The 22,422-nt window shown below is 38.6% G+C and overlaps 1 protein-coding gene across 2 annotated transcripts; it reads left to right on the top strand.

Annotated features, from left to right (window-relative positions):
* Positions 1-915: 915 nt before the first annotated feature.
* Positions 916-22,042, top strand: LOC102691844 (adenosine receptor A3). 2 transcript variants are annotated; one of them, XM_015367959.2, is made up of 5 exons: positions 916-1,053; positions 2,412-2,492; positions 9,282-9,373; positions 15,834-16,209; positions 18,262-22,042. In XM_015367959.2, the coding sequence occupies exons 4-5, from the start codon at positions 15,912-15,914 to the stop codon at positions 19,134-19,136; spliced, it is 1,173 nt and encodes a 390-aa protein (XP_015223445.2). In that variant the 5' UTR covers positions 916-1,053; positions 2,412-2,492; positions 9,282-9,373; positions 15,834-15,911; the 3' UTR covers positions 19,137-22,042. The 2 variants fall into 2 exon arrangements, with proteins under 2 accessions (XP_015223445.2, XP_069037449.1); XM_069181348.1 differs by lacking the exons at positions 916-1,053; positions 2,412-2,492 and adding an exon at positions 8,176-8,903.
* The last annotated feature ends 380 nt before the right edge of the window (positions 22,043-22,422 follow it).

Below are 22,422 nucleotides of genomic sequence, written 5' to 3'. Positions count from 1 at the left end.
GTCCTTTCTGCATGAAGATTAGACTTCTAAGCAACAGGAGTTTATGGCAGGAAAGGGGGTTAACTGATAAGGATTCCAGATGTGAGCTAGGAGAGCTAGGGAACCCCCTGGGGACTTAATCCCTGACCATTTGGCCAAAAAGCTGTAAACTGGCCAAACACATGACCTCCCCCCTTTAGCATAACAACAGTGACGTCAGAAGCAGAGAGGAAAGGATATATAAACCTAAAGTTTGTCCCGGCACTTTGAACAATATTTCGGTTTTGTTGTTTCTTGCGGGAAACAAGACTTCGGCTTTATTGTTCCTTGCATGCAATAAACTCATCTCATGTTTGTCATGTTTGACTTCATCTCAAGATCCAGAACCTTATTCTTTCTGTTACAACCTGGATCATGGCACTAGCTGACTGTGACAAGGGTTCCTGAAGAGGTGGTACACGACTGGCCAGGTGACACAGAGAGTAGGGTGAGATTAGAATCCTGGGCTCTTTTGCGTTGTTTACAGGTAAACAGCGCTGGGTTGCTCTATGACAAGTTAAACAACAAATGACCCAAAGATGAAGATCCTCATTTCTCATGATCATGCAGTGAAAGCAAATTTGTTTTATTTCCAATTGCATGGGTATAACAAAAATAATACTAAATTGCCCAGGCCAGAAAGAGTCACAAAAGCAGATTCACCTAAGAAAATAGTTTAAAAAACCATTTCATTGCCTAAGGAACACTCCACAGCACAATCTACAACTAGAAAATACTCAATAGACCCTCTAGATCTCCCCCTTCCCTCTTTATATACTTGCAACCCCGCCTCCAAATGGCTACAGGGTTTCCTACTTAGTCCCCGCCCCTTTCATCATTTCCTATATACCTTTGCTCTTCAGACTGGCAGCCATTTTGTCTCTCCACCTCCAGAACCACATGTACCCAAAATACTACAAAGCCACGATGAAAACTATCTACTGACCATAGTTATATAGAAATGTGTATGTATATACTCTATACTGGGTTCCTAAATAACTGGAAGCTGAATAGTTTCTTTGGTATGCCAAACAGGTAAGTGCTATGTAATTTCAATATAATCTTATCGGTGAGGGAAGGCCTCTAAGCCTTCAGCTTCGCTGTGACAAACATATCACTTAAGCAATATTATATATGCATTCCTTTTATGTTTCATTTCTTGAATTATTTCGTAATACATGAGAAATCCATTTAGTATTCAAAAGTGGGGGTGATTAATGTCAAGAGCGATACAATGCTCCTTAATTCTCTCAGACAGCTGTGAGCAGTGCAATACCTCGAGACCCATTGAAGCCATACAAGCCAAAGGTTCCTGCCTTAAAGATAATTAATCGCAAGGCAAGTGCTGTTCAGCAGTTAATGTCCTGTGTCTGCAATTGCAGGAGGCAAAACTGTGGGATTTACCTCTTTAAATGAGATTATTGAATTAAAACAATTTATTAATCATATTCTGAAAAGCTGCAATGGGGCATGTGTATAGTTAATTAAAAGGTCATTATCAGAGCTGTTTTGATAAGGAACGAGATAGCATAATGCTACAATTCCTTTTACATAAAAAGTGCTGGAGCTTGTTGATTATTTTACATGCTGTGGACTCTATAGCAAAAAAGGCCTTTTGCTTCACAAAGTTTTAGTATGACATTGATATAAACCATCACTGTAACATATTACATTTCTATCAGAGATCCTCCTCTGTTTGTTAGGAACTGCAGAAATAATCCTCTGTGACCTTTGGTTGGGGTGGGGATGAGATTAGTTTAAAATAAATACAGCTGTTTTTTTATCAAGCTGTCTCAATCAGCTTACCTGAATATAAAAAGATTGATTAACAGGAAAAACAGAGATTGGATAAAATGCCAGGATTGATAGTTAGGAATACTGAAAGAGCCAAACACTTGAAAGAGAATGCAGATCAGTCTGAGACAGTCCATTTTTTTTAAATTCCAGTGAAAAGAATTGGGCTACAAAGAAAAGAGGATAATTATATGCAAGCCTGAGTTAAAGCTAAAATATAATTGTCTAATTTGAAATGAAATGTAGAGATTTTCAGATTTACAGTAATTCTAATACATATTAAACTAAAGTGAGGAATATTTCAAGTGAACAGCTTGCAACACAGACGGGGTGTTGGTGAGCAATGTTTCGTGTCTTAGTTGGAAAGACAGAACGGTCAAGAATAGCCCCTGAATTTCATTGCGTAACCGATTTATAAGAAATGAGTCATGTAATTTAAATCATCATTTGTACCTTGAAATAATTAATTTATATATTTTTCCATGTATAATTCAGAGCAGACGAGACTGAGGTAGAACACATGATGTCATGTAGAAAACTGGGGTTTGCTGTGCTGTGCAGGATATATGAATTGTCGTGGATTCTTTTGTCTTTTGCAGGCAGGAGGAAGTCCACCACTTTGACAGATCTCATTGGAGCTCAGTGAAGATGACTTGCTCTAACTTTACCACTGGAGATGGGTACTGCTGTGTCATAATTACTGTGCCTTTCCCTTCTCACCTGTTGTAGAGTGAATGTTGGTCTCTATGTAGCTTTAATCTGTTGTCCTTACTGCTGTTTCTAAGGACATGGAGGCCTTTTGCTGTCAGGCAAACCTCACCCTGCTGGAAGGTTGGTGCTGGAAGAGGTATTAGTGGGGCCAGCAGGGGGAGCTCACCCTGTGGTCCACGTGAGTCCTAATGCCCCAGTATAGTGATGGGGACACTATACTGTAAACAGGCGCCATCCTTCGGATGAGACGTAAAACCAAGGTCCCGACTCTCTGTGGGCATTAAAAATCCCAGGGCGTTTCTTGAAAAGAGTAGGGGTGTAACCCCGGTGTCCTGGCCAAATTTCCCATTGGCCCTTACCAATCATGGCCTCCTAATAATCCCCCTCTATGAATTGGCTTCATTACTCTCTGCTCTCCTCCCCACTGATAGCTGATGTTTGGTGAGCGTTCTGGTGCGCTATGGCTGCCGTCGCATCATCCAGGTGGGTAAGGTACTATCAGCTGGGCAGGCTGTAACTTGAGCCAATGAGGTTGGGGGTCCTACTCTTCATTAAATTGCCCTCATTTGACCCGACTCCCACGCTTGTTCCCACAGTGTATATCGGGGGGAGGGCGGGGGGGGTCTGCATCAGGTGGCCTTGGCCTGCAATCTCAGTTATAGCAAGCTCTTTCACCTCTGATTCAAGAGGTCTGCTGCCTATTTATAAAAGTGCCAACTGTGTAGGTGTGGCAATAGTTCTTGTTAGACTAGGTTGTTCATGTAAAACGAATGAATGAATTTAAGGAAATTAACCAAATGAATATGACAATTGTTTCATCGATTGTGATTTTGAAATTTGCTGGAAAGCACATATACCCTTCTGAATATATCAGTTTGGCCTTAGTCCTATCATAGTGTTTTTATGTGCATCTGTTGGAGAGTTTAAATTTAGTCCAGATATTCAAAGCCTTCATTACTGATTATATGATTTGATGTTTTTTTATCCAAACATTTTGTACCCATATATACTGTACAGCTTGGCATTTCTTGAAGCAATCTGAGTGAAGCACCTTGCTCAAGGCTACAACAGCAGTGCCTCATCTGTGAGCCGAGTCCATGCCACTCCAGTTAGCGCAGAGCCCTGACCGCAGCAACACATTGTTGCTTTTAGATTCTGTATATTTTAGTGTATTTACCACATGAGATTCTGGCATTTTAATATGAATACATCATCTCACATCCAGAATGTTGTGTTCTTAGAAACGTTTCCCAAGGCATTCACAAGGGATAAGGAAAAACCTTTACAACTTTAATTTGCTCTTCTAAGCAGAATGAATGAGACCTGGGTAGTGCATTTTTCTTATCTTTCTGGCTCTTTGCAATTCAACTGGTACAGTTGTTAGTACATTAAATAAAAAAAGATGTTTACACCACATTTGTACCTAGTGCACTAATCTATTCTCTCTTTTCCTGCATATACAATCCATAAAGCTGTGACTGCTTTTGAATGTATTCACGTGAATCTGTTTAAATGTAATAACTAGTTTTTCAGATTCACCCATTCACACCTTGGGTGTGAATCACAGTAGTTGTGACATCTGCATTATAAAACCTAAAATTTGTTGTGAAGGAATAATCTTTTTCTGTGTTCAAATAACGACAATGAAAGAATATTCCAACAAGGATTTGGGATTATTTTGTCTTTCCTCACAGAGTTCTTAATGAATTTAGTATATGCAGGCTCTTGGTTGGTTAGTTTGTTTTATTTTAACAAGTTTTGAATCTTCATTTATTCAGTGCTCTATAAGCATTGAAGCTATTGGAAGAGATCCATGTGGACATTATGTTGCTCACACCTCAGGACTAACTCCATCGTTATCAGTGTGTTGAGTAGCTATAGCACGTGAAAAAATACATGTAAAAAGATGCTTGAACTATTCCACTGAAACAATTGATGCCTAGCTTTCTTTGGACGTTAGATGCTGTTAGCACTTTTTTAGTCTTCCTCTTTCTGTGCACCTATGGCAAAATCACAAAGTCTTAGAAACACTACCAAATCAGACATGATATTATTTAACAGAAGTTTGAGAAGAGGTCAAATTCTAATCTCACGTTTCCTCTCTCTTATTTATAAGTATTTCTGTACTTCCCACAGCTCTGTGCACATCTTTTCTAGCTGCCCTCCCACCTTCCCAGCTGCACCTTTGCAGCTGCCTCCCTGATTCATTCCTTCTAAATAAGGGGGGTTACGATAGGGACTAATGTCACAGTCAAGGTAAGATAAAGCCAAAGTACTACTAAAAGTAGGCTCTCTTTATATTTGTCAGCTCGTTTGGTCATGATTAGAATTGCCACAGTACTGAATTAAAGATGTAACTTACCTAGCTCTGAGCAGAGTTTGTCACAACAAAAACTCATGCTGTGAGATGTACTCTGACAGTAACATTATATTTAGCATGTCACTGATAGCGTTCTTTTGTGCTTCTTACCAGTTAACTTTGCCTTTATCTATTGCTGCCTTATTCAACCTGTAGCAGCAACAATACTTGGATTCCTATCATCCTCTTTTTTACAAATAGAAAGTTAAAAGAATCATGAATGTCAGAATCTTCAAGTAAATGGCAGGATTCATAGTCATTTCTATCTTTATTAGCTCATGTTTATTTTTCCTCAGCAGATCAGATGAGCTGAGACAGTGCACGGCGTGGTGCACAAGAAACACTGGGAGCAGTCTGCATGTGTTACCATATCTAATATGTGTACACCAGGTAGCATATCTGATATGAGGTGCAGCTATTTGGCAGACACTTAAAAGTGATTATATTGATTTAAGTATATCTTAATACCTACGCACTTTGATAAAAGAGCAACCTGCCTTAAAAACAAAGTTGAAGCACTTAGTGGCAAATACAGTACCAATTTACTGCCAATTGTCAGAAAGGGTTTCTTCAACATCGGCGAAGGCGGGAGGGCAATATTCCAACGCAACCATTTCCTTCATGTTTGCCTGTAGAAGTCATTTGCAGGGTGCTAAAGTTTCTGGTTACCCATCATGAAACTGAACATTCTTTGCCTGCTATAATTTAAAAATAACTGCTTTAGAAAATATCATAGCTTTTAGCTCCTCATATTTTTTAAGGGGAACTGAAAAGGATGAAGACATTTATTTGAAGATGGTAATTAATCAGAAAAAAATGCTCACTCTTGAGGTCCACAAGAAACATTAGACTCTTTAACTGCAGTGATTCTCAAAGAAGAAGTAGACCGACTTCAAGAATTTGCGAGTGCTGAGCTATTACCTACAACATAATTTGTCTGTTGCATGTAAATGCATTTTTCTGGTTCAGTATTTTTGTAGTTGGCAGAAATTAGGATTCAAATAAGGTTAATGATTTTAAAATACGGTTACGCTTATCTGTCTGCACTAAATTCACCCTGGAAGTGCTTATCCTTTTTACGTTAACAAGTCTTAATATCAATTATGTCACACAGCAGTTGTGCCTCTCAGCTGCGCTGCAGAATGCTCCTCGTGTTCATCATGCGTCTTCCTCATTTTGAAACAAACTATTTGTCCATGCCTCCCTGGTGCAAGCAGCTGAGGTTGTGCTGCTGTATAAAAAAGCAGACTGTGCCTTTAAGGCAGGGCTGGAGGGACCTGAGCACCATATGTTTTGATATGAAAAGTATTCAGAGACCTTCGAGTCTGGGGGGATTCTGAGCCGATGGTGGGGTCAGCAAGCAGAAGAAAGGAAACCAACATCTGCTGAATACACGGTGCTGAAGATACCCCTCGCTGAGTGCATATTCACAAAGTGAAAGCTAGTACAGCTCATGTAATTCCAGGTTGAATAATCATCTTAGATTGACTCTGGACGGAGGCAGAATTCAGCTTTGGTTTTGGAAATGAAAGATGTAGCAAGGTATGCTGCCTGGTTTTAACAAATTTAGCAAGTGACCAAGTGGTACATCATCCAAACATATGCCAGGTCTGAGCTGGTAGCATAGCCATTCTTTAATGGGTGATTTGTAAGTACTATACAGTAAATGTTTGATATTATGAAATAAGGTCATATCGAGTAAAATCACAAATGTTAAACATGTGTAACAGTTCTGGCAAATATATAATATCAAGTTTGATATAATATTTTTTTCAACGCATCTATTACTGCTTCACCCTAATAAAAGGTGTGACAAAACAGAATTTCTCCCAGCAGAGAGAGTGCAAGGTGAGATTATGATCACGTTATGATTTGTTCAAATCTATAGAATCCTTTGCTAAAATAAATGGCTGCAGTAGGGCACACAGAATATTAAGCCACAATAATAAGTAATTACTTTTGTATGGTAGTCAAAAACATTTCTAAGCATTTGTTTTCATATTATTTTCTCACTAACACAATCCTTATTAGATGGAAAAATAGTTTATTCTTTGTAGCTTTTTGTTTGATTGGAGACAATAAAAGAATGATACTGACAAGGGGAGCCTTTGGGCAGTTTAGCTCAGTTGGTTACTAATAGCAGTTTAGTCTGAGGACTTTATCCAGGGGAGCTTTATCAAAGGCCACGGAAATATAAATATACTATATTGTATGCTCTGTGTGTACCCATTAGTACTGTTGCTTGTTCAAAAACTCTAACAAGTTAGGCAATACTTTTCTTTTCAAAATCTATGCAGAGTATCCCTCTAGTTTAGCTCTAATTATCTATTGACCTACAGTAAACCTACTTGATGCAGTGTTGTCACTCTTTCTGTGGATGGGCTTTACATTATCAATTTTCCAGTCCATACAGAAAAATCTGGAAACGAGAAGGGCTATTCGTCCTCAACCACCTGACTGGGAAGCCTGTTGCAGACTCCCGCTGCTCTGTGATTAATGATGTCCTATTCTCTGTCCTAAATGAAAAGATCTCCCTTACGTTTCTGAATTGGTTCTATTTCACATTGTGCATAGAGCAGTCCCCTAGCCTGACCCTGTATACTGTACATGACCCCTGAGACCATCACTTTACTTTGCCTTGAACTCTTATGAATGCTGCATCTGGTATGATGACCACAATTGAACTGAAACTGTGGTGACAAAGTACTCTCCTTGAGGTCTTACCAGTGCATTGTAGAGTTGAGACATAAACTCCCTGGATTTAAATTCTATACTTTTTCATATTTACTCAAGCATTCTGTTTGCCTTTATTGCCTCCCCACATTGTTATGAAATGAATCTTAATAAAAACCCAGAAACCTTTTGTGTCTAAAGGGAACCATCTCTGACTTGAACTTTCGCCTTCAGCAGACAGAAAGTTTCCCAAAAAAAAGTGTACTTTGCATTTCAGACATTCCCAGCTGTTTAGTTTCGGCAGTTGTACAGTACCTGAAGCTGCCTCCTCTAGTGTTAAGGTTTTTGTCAGTACCACAGAGAATAATTTAAGTCGAAGCAGTTACGTCCTCATAATGAGAATGTAGTAGGTTAGGCATGTTGAAGTGTTAACAGCAGTGTTGTATTGAAACCTGTTACCCATAGGTCACTTTTGTTTTTATAGCCTGTGCTTCTTCACAGTGCAAAAGACAGTTATAGGCTGGTCTCTGGTAGTTCAGTCATATTAGTATATAGGATTCACACTGTGCTTGGCTAAAAAGTGTAAGATAATATGATCATAAGGCCATTGCTTTGTTCAATCCAGACCCTCAAGGCGGGGACTGAGCAGTGTGAGCTGGGAAGGCTTTCGAGGTCACCTTTGTCTTGACATGAGGCTGCAGTCTATAGCACGCTGCAGGGGATGGCTCCCTGCTGAGCAAATTAGTTGTGATGGCTGTTTTGGCCATACTGTGCTTGTTGTGTATGCAAATATGCGTTTTGCTTTGTATGTGTCTATTTGGTCTAGGAGAGGAAAGTGGGAAGGAGAGTAGTCCTGAGGCACTGTGCCCTTCTGGGAAGGGGCTGAATATTTTCATTGGATATTCAAACACATCAGTGTGCCTGCCTTTAATGTGACAGTTGCTGTGATCTGAAACAAAATAATGCAGCTAAGCACCTGCCATGCACCGCTGAATGAGAGCACGTAACTATGGGCTTTTGAAGCCAGCTTTCAAGTATGCAGTTCTAGAGGGGTTTGCAACACATTGTTGTGCCCAAGCAATGTGAGCATCACTGAGCTGATGATCGCCAGAGGAAATCTGTACAAGAGAAAGACTGAGCGAGGAGGAGGGACTAAGATGGCACAGTCAGGCAAGGGAGAGTGAGTCCTAGAGAGAGAGAGAGAGAGGGTGTGAACTATAGAAGAATGAGAGAATCAGAGGCTGGAAGAGAATTAAAAGACTGGAGCATTGGAAAACAGACTGGTGTGGACAGACAGGGGAAGAAGGGGAGGGGATCTGGGGATCTGTTCTGGAATGGGAAAGTACAGGTGTGCAACTAAAAAAAAACCCGGAGGGGCATGTGTTTGTAAGGATGGTTAAGGGGGATTGTAAAATGTGGTTCGAAAACCATAGTGGCTGAGGGGTGACTGGGAGGTTTGGGAGACTGAGGAGGGAGAGAGGGAGGGAAATGGGCACAGAGGGAGGGGGAGAAAGGGAGGGGGCTGTACCTTCGGGAGAGGAGAGCTGGCAGCTGTGGTGGGGAGAGAGAGAAGAGGATCAGTCGAGGAGGGAGCTGGTGGTGTTGAGCATCACAGTGAAATCAGAACCTCTTGATTTCACTTGGTTATTTTCTCCTTTGTAAAGCCTTTTCTGGGTGCATTCAGAGCTGTGGCTGGGACTGGGATTTACTGTGTTTTTTCTCCCAGCGCTGGATGTCCTGCAGTGACAGTGGGCACTGCCATTGAGCACAGGGACTAGGGACTAAGAGTGGAGTTCTGGCCAATTCGCTAACATGCAGGTAGAGAATGCTTTCACTTATTTCCTTTCACCTTACTACAATTTTGTGGTTCTTGAATGTATATGTGTGTCACGATAGTTGCGAAACTGTTAGAAAAATACATATTTTGAACAGTCTTTATGGATCAAAACAACCTGAGATTTATAAGTAGCATTGGGAAAACCAATTCCAAATTACAGTATATCTCACAGATACAGTATGGTGGTTTTGAAGAAAGTACACCAAAGAGGAAATGGAGACAAAGTTACTCAAATACTCTACTTATTCTTCATTGCTTATCTTTTGGGACAGATGTATTTTTTTATTCTATAGATCAATAAAAATATTTCTGAGCATTTTGAAATCTCTTAGATTAACATTTCATTTACAGTTCCTTATGTGAAGTTATCAAAAAGAGTTTTGAACATGGCTTTTATAATCCCCTTTCATAGTGAATAAATGTACATTTAATTCTTCATACTGTATATACTGTACAGTATACTCTGTATGCCTATAGAAGGCTCTATTATGTTTACCGGGAGGAAATAAAAGTGTAATAAATGTGACTAAATCCAATATTCATTTTTCTTATTACCACATCTGAGATTGCTTTTCAGGTTAATGTTTAAACAGCCTTCATCAAAGTCTGACTATCATGCAGTAAGGGCATACAGTATGTGTGGCATTTCTGTAGGTCCACTGATGAACCACAGACATAAGTGAACAGGGGAAAGAGCAACAGGCTACTGCAGCAGTAACTCATTTTTAGTTTGAGCATTAGATTGACATCCAAATAATATTTTTCAGGATATTCTTTGTCTCCTTTGAGAGCATGTGAGTTTGAATATTTATAATAAAATTAATTGCTTTAGTCACAACAGTACTTTCAGTTAAGTGAAACTTTGCAATATATGGATTATTTTCACTATTTTGGTCTGCTTGCATTTAACAATATTTACATCGCAGTGATGCAGATGTTGCTCTTTATTTTAATATCATATTATTTATGTATATTTTCAAGAGTTTCAATCTCTGGTTCATTGCCGATTATTGCAACAAGAGAAAGGACGAGTTGGGTTTTTTCATATAGAAATCGCTACAGTTCTTATGATGCTGTCCAATCATCACATTTCACTATGGGTTAAATTCACTAACAAAACTAAAGAATTAACTAAACAATCGGTCTTTTCTAACAAATAATGTACAGTAGCTACGGTTCTGTTTTCATCTAAGTTTTCTTTATCTTGAAGAAAATGATTTTCCGTTTTATTTTGTAATACTGAGAGCAACATTTACAGTATATTATTTCTAAGTCTACATTGCATATTCATTTCTAGTTTGACAACCTTTTTTACCTGTGCTTGCAAATTACTGTACTCGATTTCTTAAACTGGATATTTTTTTTCCTTTTGCATTTGAATGCATTTCTTTCTTAATTGTTGTTCTAACAATTAACACATTGCTTTGTGTTTTGGCTGTGCTGCCTTTCACGTATGAAAGCATGAAACTGGTCAATCCTTTAAACAGAATATAGAAAAACTCTTTCCAGATATCTTTTCTATCCCAGGATAATCTTAAACCTTGACACACTTCTGAAACCTCAATCTTTTCAAACTTCAAAAAGAGTTACAAATGAGACGCGGTCATTCAGTCATCTGGCCCATTTTAGTAGGAAATGCCCTGTTTTAATGAATTACACGCAAGTGGTGTGAAGTGTGTGATTAACCAGATCTGGTTATCTTGTATGAGATGTACTGCCTATAATAGAATATGCAAAATATAACTATTATTGTTTTGATTCAAGTGCAGTGTTGTTACTGGCTGATACCATCAATGAATGTTACAACGATGGCAACTCTATACAATTATCACCACATTATATGACTGCTAAATACCTGAAGTAATTCTCTATATCCGAGCTAAATATTTAGTGTTTGAGGGTTTTTTGGGTTTCATCAGTTTTTCTGTTAAGTACTCGTTAGTAAATTAACAGTCTAGTTTGAATTACTGTCTCGGTAGATCTAATACTGAGTCACAGCACTTCAAAGGAAGAGTAAATCAGAAACGTGTGCTGGGTCAGGCAGAGTCATGCAGAGTGTGGGCTAACTGGAGTGACAGCCCTCACTTTTAACTGTAGTGCCTCACTTCGGGTTTTAACCATTTTTGAAGTCTCACGGGCTTCTTCACAGGTAGCCACTTCATTTCCTTACGAATTCTATGACATCAAAGTGGGGCTGTGCTTGATGCTGTAATTTACTTGCCAAATAAGCCTTTTCTCCCACTGAGGGGGCATGCAAGCAGGAGGCTTGATCACATGCTGAATTTGAGAATAAAGATGCATACTGACGCTGGAATTCTGCTGCCCAGGGTTGCAGAGATGCTGAGTTCATTATTCCGGATCACTGTTCATAGTTACTCACAGCCACCCAGCTCACAGAAAGCATCAAATCCAGCCTGCGGCATCATCTTCTCAATCTACTCAGTGCACTGAAAAGAACTGCTGAATGCTACTGCAAAAGTTGCCCACGAATATTATGTACATTGTGCATTCCAATCATAATTGGATTTGTATCTATAATTGCAATGTTTCTGCAATGTGCCGTGGGCATGAGAGACCTCTTACGGGACTGTAGGTGTATTAATTGTGATAATATGTGCAGGGGTTCCGTCTTGTGTAATGTCAAAACAATGGGGAAATTAAATAAGATCCATTATCTTACTGAAGCATTTTGAGTGAATTATGGTTGCTTAAGGGTAGGACCTTAATCTGCAACCTTCCAATTCTGAATCCACAGCTTTAATCTCTGCTTCACACTGCCTCATGTATGCCTTTTAAAATTTCAGGCAGACTCATTAATTTCCCCGCTCTGTGCCCAAAGGCTTTGTTCAACATTGATTTCAAGGCAGTAGCCTCGAGCTATTTTTGTAATAAAAAATAGACAGTTTCATAAAAGCTTCAGTAAAAATTCAAGATGCCACTGATATTTTTTTTATGAATATTTTAGTCTTTTTGTTTCAAGAAAAAAAATCAGAAAGTCTTTCTGTCACTAAAAGTGTCTTCTTCGGCACTGAGGGAATGAAACTTTTTTTGGCCGTATGGCCTAAAAGACAGATCGTGTATAGATTTTGCTTTCCACAGTGCTAGTCAATAAGTAGTTCCTAGATTAAGCTTTCTGCCTTTTTAGCAAGTCACTGACAGTAAGAGAACACAGCAATATTAGGGTACTCTTAAGATGCTGTTCTACTGTTTGTCAGTTTTTTCATTATGATGAGTTCAGGAGCTCCATATTAGAAGAGATTTGTACCTGGAAATTTAAAACTTCAAGTACCGTGCTAACCCCTAACATAATTGTTAGATTAAAGTCCCTGCACATTTCAATAATCTACAAAGACTATGATTCCTTTAAAACTAAAAACAATACTGAAGCAGGCAAAGAGTAGAAGGAAAATGTGATATAAGGTAGAAGTTTGTAAGTAATCTCAACACTTTATCTGCACAGTTCACATTGGAGCACAGCCATTATTCTGTATCTATGCAATTCCCCAGGACAACATCAATACTATTATGCAAATACTTTGCATTTACCAAATAGTGACATCTAGATCCCCATCTTCTTAAGTAATTAAAAATTAGTCAGCAAAAGCAATGTTATAATTTGATATGAGACAGTTACTTAAAAATATGCCGGTAAGGTGTCTTGGGGTAACGCATGTATCCTTTTTTAATTAACGATCTGATAGTTTAATATAAACCCTCTTCAAGAATAATTATTTTTTCAGATTGAATCACCTGCAACACTGAATGCACATTCAGTTTTGAATTCACTGTCTGAATTTACAGGCAATTTCTCTTGAAGAGAAATACCTGAAACAGTTTCTGAAAGTTGTAATATTAAAATGTTAATGATGAACAAGCTTTCATGCATGATACTCACTTGTGAGTTGGCTGGTGGGGTCAGCATTCAGACTCCACTCTTGTCTTAACTCATCATATGTCTTAATGTTAATAAAGGCAGAGAGCCACTGGAGCGAAAAAGTGTTTCAGTCATCATCTATTTATATCAGTCGATCAGTAGATCATAATGAATATGATAGAGGGATGAAATATGTACCGAATATTGGGCTTAACTCATCTAGCTGAGAGAATGCCAGCCTAACTGTGAGAATAAGGCTGCCCAGTCATATCCTCACTTTCACAAGGAATGAGCTAGGGAGCTGCTTCAAGGGTGTGAATGCATTGGCAGGTGGAGTAAGAACAATGCACAAAGAGAAGTCCGGGATTCGAGATGTATATATGTTCGGAAGTTGGTTTAAATTAGGATCTAATCTTTTTCTGGAATTTCTGTTATAAACTCCATATATTACGTCATTTATTTTCTGCCTTTTTTGTAGTGTTTGAATCCCTGACTTCTTTAGTGGTGCCAACATGCAGCTGAGACATACTCGGTAGTCTGAAAAGCACATCCTGGTACTCTTAATATCTTAAGAATTACTTGCATCTTTAGTTAATCTGATCTCAATTCCACAGACCACTGTCAGTATCCTTCTTTCCCTATCATTGCAGACAGTTTTTCTTCATCCAAGAATTCAAAAAGGACTTGTTAAATAGCTTTTCCACAAGGCTATTTATGTATTGAAAATGTAATAGCGTAAAAATAAAAAATAAGTAAAATAAGTTTTTACAATTGTATTTCAACATCACATAGTCTTCCAAAGTCAAGTTTAAAAAACATTTTAAATATTTAAACACCATATTGAGAAGATTTTCATTTTTATTACTGTTTTCTTTTTGAATCCCTAGCTCTAAAAGACCCATGTGTTTTTGGAAAAGTTATTAATCCCAAAGGGCTGTCTATTACCTGTAGATATCAAGATGCTCTTGGATGTTGTGTTTATCCTTTATTTAGCATTAAAAGATAATACTATTTTCTGTCTCAGTTCCCAGATAAGCAAGAAAATGAGAATATTCTCACCTGAAATGAAACATTCATCTTCTGTGTCGCTTGTTCTTTACTCCCTTCATTGTCTACTTTAATCTGTTTTACATAATTTCCTTTTTTTCTTGATATAGATTTATTTTCACATTCCAGCCAAGACAACGTCTCTAGCGTTTGAAATGCATCTTGATTTCCAGATTAAATAAAGAGCTAGAAACCTTGTAACCTCGTGAATCTAATTTAGGCCTAATCACATTACTCCCCAGTGCACTTAAGTCACTGCATATTAAGGAGCTTAGTATGAAATTAATTTAAAATCAGTCTGGAAAACTCAGGTAATTCATTCCAGCTTACTTTTTAAAATGCTGCTATGATGCTGCACAAAGTTGTGGTTATAAATGATTTAAAGAAAATGCACAATTACGTAAATCCTTTTTGGTAATGTCATGACCTGTTTAAGTGACTGACATGAAATTAATAGATTTAGGTATTAAAGGGCAAAAGTAATGTTTAATGAGAAATCAAGTCAGTGTTTAGTTACCCTTCTGTAATATTTGATACACATGTGACAGGAACCCCATGTATATACTGTACTTCTCGGCTGTTTCTTCATCAGAGTGTTAAAATGTTCTCTTTGCTTCCAACTATATTCACTTTAAAATATTTCTGTTTTAACTCTCATTACTGAAATGGTGATCATATGCCTACATGATCACTGGGACATTATTCTAAAACAGCCCTTATAAAGAAAATTGTAAAAAAAAAGTGTTAATTCCAGCATTATAGGAGAATTCAGTACTCAGAAATTTATATAGAAAAAAAAGTGATGTCTTCATGTTTAATCATTTTAAGTAGTAATTGTGAAGTGTAAACCTAATACTGTTCAGTATTCTAACTTAGTATACTAACAATTAGACAGTATGAACAGTTCCTGATTTGTGTAAAGGTGTCATTTTATAACAAGTTTTTTAGTGATTCCTATTTTATCATTCCAACCTGTCTCAAGTGTACTGGTAAACATGGTTGTATGTTCACTCTAATTACAAGTCATAGAAAGGGAGAAAAAAAGAAAATCATGTTTTTGTATATCTGGAAACAGGGAAAGTCCCCTCAATGCTGAATCTGGTTTATAGAAGCTCATAGAATTAGCAAAATTCAGTTGGTGGCAAGGCCATACCGTAAGACTTATGTTTTAGAAAAATGTTGTGTGGTAAATTTTACAGATGCTTATTAGCACGCTGTAGATTTTTGTTTGCTCATCATTTCTTACTTTCAGTAAAATAACCTCTGTTTTGGAAAGTATCCAGTCATTCACTCCCTCACGTTATATTGAGCTGTGCTTCAGCTGCCTGTAGGTATTTCTCAACCTTTCTTTAATTTTTTGGTTTACATCGTCCAGGGAATTTTACATCCTAAGGGTTGTTTTTAGACCATTCTCATCCATTTATGTGGCTAAGGGAGGGGTCGGGGGGACTTGTGGATGGCAGACTGGTGCAGTCCATTCAACTCATACATTTTCTCTGCTTCTTCTCTCCTTCTGGAAGGGCCACCCTGCGGACCGCTACACTGGCCCAGGGAAGAGGCCTTCCTGGGGCTGCTGAGTGGCACCTGAGGTGTCTGGAATGGCTTCATTATCGGCAGTGTCGGCTCTCCTCAGTAACCTCACTGGGCCCTGGGGAACAAGGGGGCTGGCGGGCCCCACATGGGGACCCAACTCCACTGGGGCAGCTCCTGCCGGCCCTGGAGATGGGGACATGAGGGCTCCTCTCTGCACCTTCTGCTGCTGTGGCCTCCTGAACCGTACACTGGCGGTGGTCTTCATGGTCAGCCTGGCCTTTTCCATTGTCATAGGCAATGTGGTCACAATCACGGTCTTCCTGCAGACGCGCCAGTTCCGCACACCACAGGGCTACCTCAAAGGTAACGCGCCACACACTCCCACAATCCCCTAGGCCCTGGCCAGTTCAGACCAGGAACTTGAGGGCTGTCGGGTTCCAGACTAGAAACATTATAAATGAGAGGAGCTGCTTAGTCCATGCTCATCTCATTGCTAGTACCTGACCGAGCTAAGAACGCTCTCTCTTCTTTCTCTCTTCTTCTTTTTAAAGGGTTTCACATGGAAATGTGAAATATGAAAGCAGAGGTGGTTCCAGACTCAAACAGCCCCCTTTGCAAAGCAGTGTCTCCTGTTTTCTCTCTAGGATAGCCCTAAACCTAGTTTCCAATTGTGTTCCAGGGTATTGGTGTTCCTACTGATTTTGAATTGGTTTTGGTCAGTGTCTTTCAGGAATTTAAATACCTGAATCAAGTTCCCACACAATCCAGTCAGTTCTCTTAGACAGTTACAGTAAGACATTCCTTTCAGACCAGGTAAAAGTCTGGATCCCCTTTCTGTATTGCCTCCAGAGCAGCAATAGCCTTTTTCAAGCATGGGCACCAAAATTGAACGCAAAATCTCAAGTGAGGTCTAGCTAATGCACTATGGCGTTTTAGCATGATTCATCTTTTAAGTGATGAATGTGCACGAAACAATAAATAATCCACGTTTTGCTTAGAAAATGTTCTGTAGGAGGTTACTTTTCATAAAAGAAGACTTCATTCACTTTCAGTGCCTATTCTCTTTCATCCATTCTGAATAAAATGTAGTTAACTACTCATCGCATTTTTCATAAAGGTCTTTGAGAGATTTTTCATGAAAAGAAAAAAGGAGTTGGTAATAAAGAAATACCTTTTCTTGCCATTGCTCAAACACGAAAGGATCTTAGTCTCTCTACAAATTCTTTGTAACTTTAATAGTAGCTTTATATGTCATCTAATCTCACACTTGTGAGTGCAAAGTACTGAATTCTGGCACATTTTGTTTTTCACTGTATTTATGTACATTTGAGCATATATATTAAATGTGGATACTGAATTTTGCACAACGCCACACAAATGGCAACACACAAATGGAGGATATTTCTGTTACATCTGTAAATAGCCTTTAATTCCAATATACTATAGTAAAATCAAATAACAAAAACAGATCTATATCTGAATTTATATCAATATTTGTGGGTACACTTCATGTATGTAAACTGTATTATTCCTTGCAATATCCATAATTGCCCAGAAGGAGCCACTATATCTCCTAAACAAGTCATTAACCAGAGACTGCATGAGAATGCAGTACTCTATATACAGTATAGTTACTCTATAGGTCTGCTGAGCTATGAATGCCCTTCTGTTTTCTATACAGAAAATATTATCACGTGTCTTATATTTTTTTTCTTGAATGCTGCAGCCAATTTAAAATGGAAAGATAAACATCAAGGACGTTTCCTCAATAGGCATTCTGTATTAATTTCTCTATTACGGCAGACCTCTGCTGCTGTCAGATTAAATCATCCCAAACAATAAACCACATTGCTAAAATCATCAATTACCTTTGGAATGTTTGGAGTATGAATATCCAATATCAAAGTCATTTTGTCACAAAAGGAAATGTGTTCCACGTAGGAACTTTTTCTTCAAAATAAGTTGTTCAAAGGCTCAAAGCTAGCTTTCATTTGGAAAGAACTACATTGCATCTTGAAAGCCCTGTGGTGGATCTGGGACAGAGTATATCTTGACCTTAGAAGATCAAATGCTGGCTGTCTTGTTTAATGTAACCGATTTCCTCTTGTCAAGTCTTTATTATACATAATGTGTGACTGCAGATTCTGTTCCGGTCTTTGAACCTGGTTAACTGCCCTTCTTAACAAATAATGATAAAAAAAGAACAGCACAGAGTTGTCTACACCCAGCATGGCACTTCGTCCACTTTTCAGTGTGTTTGTAATAGCTTCTGTCTGGATGCTAATCAGCTCGTATAATATTCTCCAGAGATTGAAAAAAGCAAAGCGTAGTAAGTATTAATGAGCAATGATGTTTTGTATCATGTTACTGAAAAAGCAGAAATATTAAAAACCGGTTACTGTGTTGCCCTGACAGTGTCCCTGGCATTGGCAGATATGATGGTTGGCTTGCTGGTGGTGCCCTTCTCCGTCTACACAGAGATCACACTGATGGTGACCAGCACACCCCCTGCCTGGTACCAGGGGGACTCTGTGGCAACACGTGGGGGCCTGGGAAGCTCCTGGCAGCCCTGCAAGCTGATTGGCCCAGTTTTTGCAGGCTGCACCTTCGTATCCATCAGCACCATTTTCCTGATGACCGTGGAGCGCTGTGTGGCCATCCTGAAACCCTTGCATAAGGACTCCATATTGACCCATCGGCGCATCCTGCTCCTCATCGCCCTCTCCTGGGTGGGCAGCTTCCTTCTAGCCCTGGCACCCTTAATCCTGACCAATGGCTTCACGCTGGAATACAACGAGTGTAGTCGTATGTGCAACTACGCCCCCCTGTGGGATGGTAAGCCCCCTCCACCCAAGGGGAACGTCTTGCTGCTCTTCCCTGCCTTTGACCTCACGTTGTTAGGGGTAACCCTGGTGGTCAATGTCATGTCCTTCACCAGCATCCGGCGCTATTCCCAGAAACGCAAGCTCCTGGCCGAGGGGGGTCTTGGAGGGGACAGTAGCACTGGCGGGTGCTCACAAAGACCATCCTTCTCGGACATCAAAGCGGCCAAGACAATTGGCATCCTGACATTTGCCTTCACGGCCTCCTTCTTCCCCATTGCTGTCTTCGTCCTGGGCAATGTGGTGGGATATCAATGGTGCAACTTCTCCTTCTTCGCCTTCTGGATCCTGACCTCCAACAGCTGCTGCAATGTCATCATCTACAGCGTGCGGGACCAGCGCTTCCGAAAGGGGGTGGCTGTGCTGTTTCGAAAGGAGCCGGTGCCGCCACATGGAGAGAAGAGCTGAGACTCCAGGTATCCACTTCACTTCAGGGACTAAGCAACCAACTCCAGGGATTCTCTTTAGTTTTGGCCAATTGGACTTGTTTGTACAGTACAGAAGACGCTTGATTTATCACTGTGTGTCTGTCTTGGTTTTCTATTTAAGAAGCCAGATAGATCGACGATTGTTTCCATTTTATTGATGAACTGTGAGAAAAGCAAAGCTGGTAATTGTCATCAAATGTCAGATTATCCCAAATTTAAGTGGAGAAAGTATTTTATTTATTAATATGATGCTATTTTATATATTAGCATAGAAGAATTTCTGGAACATTTGGCCCAGTTTGTCTCTGAGTGCATGTTGTCCTTTTAATTAACTTTATTCAGAGGAAATACGAACAGTGGTTCAAGTCAATTGTTAATGTAGGATTTTACTACCACCGAAATGTGACTTGAATTGTATTATTCCAGTCACTTTCAGTTGAGACCGTATTGTTGTATGTTACTTCATCTGAGAAGACAGGTCGTCCTGCTTGAGAGCAAAACAGCAAAATACCTAATCTTTCAATACAGTACTTGTAACAAATAACAGGAATCAATGAAGCACTTTTCAAACTGCATTATTTTACTGTGTTCGTTTATGGTGTGAAACAATAGTGTCAACTGTGGAATGCTGAGAACAAATGTTTAAGGCTACAGAGTGCACTTCCTAACAATAAAAACAAGCAGGTTTTTTTTTTTACTTTCGACAGGCCCAGTACACTATTAGCATCAGTTTTTTTCAAGTATACAGACATCATCACGGAAAGAAAAGGTAGCATTTTGATTTCTCCAGATTCAAAAGATGGGTTCATTGCTTTTCCCTAAAGAGAGGTTCTCAGTATTCATTTTTGGGGATCCCCGTGTCAGATTAAGTGAAGTTCTTAATCGTACACAGATTGATTTGGGTTTTCTACTTTAGGTGTGTTTTTAAATTAGTTGGATGCAGTTTGTAATTCTTATGAACCCTGTGCTAGGAGTACCAAAAAATTCCCCCAGGTGCCTGAGCTGGAATGCAACCAGTTTGAAGGGAAAAAAACACATTATCAGACTCACTTGCATCAGTCTACTAGAAATTGATTACCTATAAAGAGTATTGAAAGAGTGAGGAGTGAATGTTCTATATGCTGAGTCCATTAGCTGTAACATAAGGACTGAAACTAAGGACTAAATGCAGAAAAAAAATGAACAAGCAGATCAATTTTATACATCAATTTGCACCAGTGGTTAAGGAGAACAAAAGTTAGCAGACAGTCATGCTCTGATACCAAGAATGTGAACCACCGACCTAAACAGACACACTCTCCTTGTTACATTGTAGTACCAGTCCTCACTTACAAAATAAAGCTATCCAGTAAAATTACAACAGGAGTAAGAAAGATATAACAGTTTTCCTTGGTTGTCATTGATGTCAAGTGTGGCCGCTGGATGTTTTTTCTGAATTGTTTTTTTAATCAGTGGAGGAGATAGTGATCACAGCGTCTTCACTTGAATCATGGTATTTCCCTAATGCAAAAAGATTTTTCGATATTCTTAAGCCATGGTTTCGTTTAATTAATAGAGATTTGTATTTCACATCGACAGCATTGAGTTTTGATGTGCTGTTGAAGTGAATATACAGGGATAGATACAAATATATGGTACATGCACAAAAAACATTTTGATCTGACTTTGAAAATAACATTTTAAAAGTATTATTATAAAAAAGAGATTATTATTACAAAATCCCATTTTGTTTTTTTCACTGTTGCAATGTTCTATCAAAGACAACAAACATGAATTCCAATTTTTCCTTGGTAAAGCAAAGTTTTCTGGGCAATAAAGTGAGAGACCACATTCTGTTAGTGCATAAAAATATAATTTTTTCTACCAACATTGCTTTCATTTTTTTGGTCAATCATTTGTAACATTACCTGGCTAAATATATTTCTCTAACACATTTTTGGTTTCTTTTATTTTAGCTATACAACTGCTGGTCTGCGCTCTGTCCAGTAATTATACCTGGGGTGAAATATTTCTTTTTAAGGAAATATAGTGACATCTGATGAAAATTAAAATCAATGTATAATTTAATAAAATGGAAATGTAATGGGTACTTAATTGGTAGATTAAAGACAATTGGTTAATTTGACTGTAAACATGCTGCTTTAACTTTATTGCACACCTACAGTATAGATTATACTTTCATTCTACTCCTCAGAGTCTGCATAATTGTTATGGATGTACTTCTCTTAATGAACACATTTACAGATGATATGTGGATAATGTACTGTATATTACCAGCATTGCACTATTCACAGAGATGGCAAATTTTCATATTTTCTAATAGAGTTTTTAAAATAAAATTTTTGATTGTTTTTTGTTTCTCCAAAAGCCTGTTGACATATGATATCATACGATTTTTGCTGGATAAGAATACTGTTCTGCCAAAAACAATCAATTACATTTGCTTCAGTAGTGATAGAGAGAGAAGGTAGACTAGCGCACATCACTGCTAACTGGGCCAGGTGAGGGAGATTAAGAGCCTTTTCACAGCTTGTCTTCTGATAATGTACAGTATCCCCACTCAGCTGCCTTTACGGGATGAGAATTTCTCAATTTTATTCTTCGAAATCACTTCTCAAGATTGCTCAGTTTTTTCTATTTATCCTGCAAAAAGTGTTGGCATTAATATAAAGGAGTTTTGTTCCTGGGGATTCATAAATTAATTAAATGGATTCAATGAGTGAGTTATTTTTAGTGAAACCTCCGGAAAATGGGATCACACTGTTGGAACATCTGCGTTTTTTTCAGACTTGAGTTCTCCTTACACAGTCCATCCCAATACCTTGTCGGTTTCTTAAAAGTGGCTCCCACTGGCAAAAGGAAAATGTTTTGATTATTGTGGAAGAATAACCATGCACATTCTTTGTAAGTAGTTTAATTCAAAAGCTTATTTTTTTTATTAAAACTTGACTTAGAAATTTAGACTCATCGCATCTGTTCCGATGTCATCTTTTTGGAAAGTTAAATCGTAATTTTGGGCGTAAAAGAATGGTTTTGAAATGTTCAGATGTTGCACAGTGGAAGGCATGGTGTGATATAGGCAGACAGAGAAAGATCAATATGCTATTACTGCCTGTTGACAGCCTTCCCGCAAAAGATCATTTAAAGCAATGACACAGATACAGGAGATTTTTAAAAAAATTAAATCATTAACTTATAGTAACTTATGTGCCCCCAAGTCCGCTGCATCAATATCAAGTCTGAAAATGATTTCTGAGGGCACTACT

Source organism: Lepisosteus oculatus, chromosome 20, assembly GCF_040954835.1.
Source record: "Lepisosteus oculatus isolate fLepOcu1 chromosome 20, fLepOcu1.hap2, whole genome shotgun sequence".
NCBI lineage: Eukaryota > Metazoa > Chordata > Actinopteri > Semionotiformes > Lepisosteidae > Lepisosteus > Lepisosteus oculatus.
Note: the sequence above shows the minus strand (reverse complement) of the source record. Positions and strands in the feature narration are given on the sequence as shown.

What these genes read in the sequence shown, in the direction of transcription:
- LOC102691844 (XM_015367959.2), top strand. Translation starts at nt 15,912, where the DNA reads ATGGCTTCATTATCGGCAGTGTCGGCTCTCCTCAGTAACCTCACTGGG. An exon ending in ACCACAGGGCTACCTCAAAG is followed by an intron (nt 16,210 to 18,261) that starts GTAACGCGCCAC and finishes TTGCCCTGACAG; the next exon opens with TGTCCCTGGCATTGGCAGAT.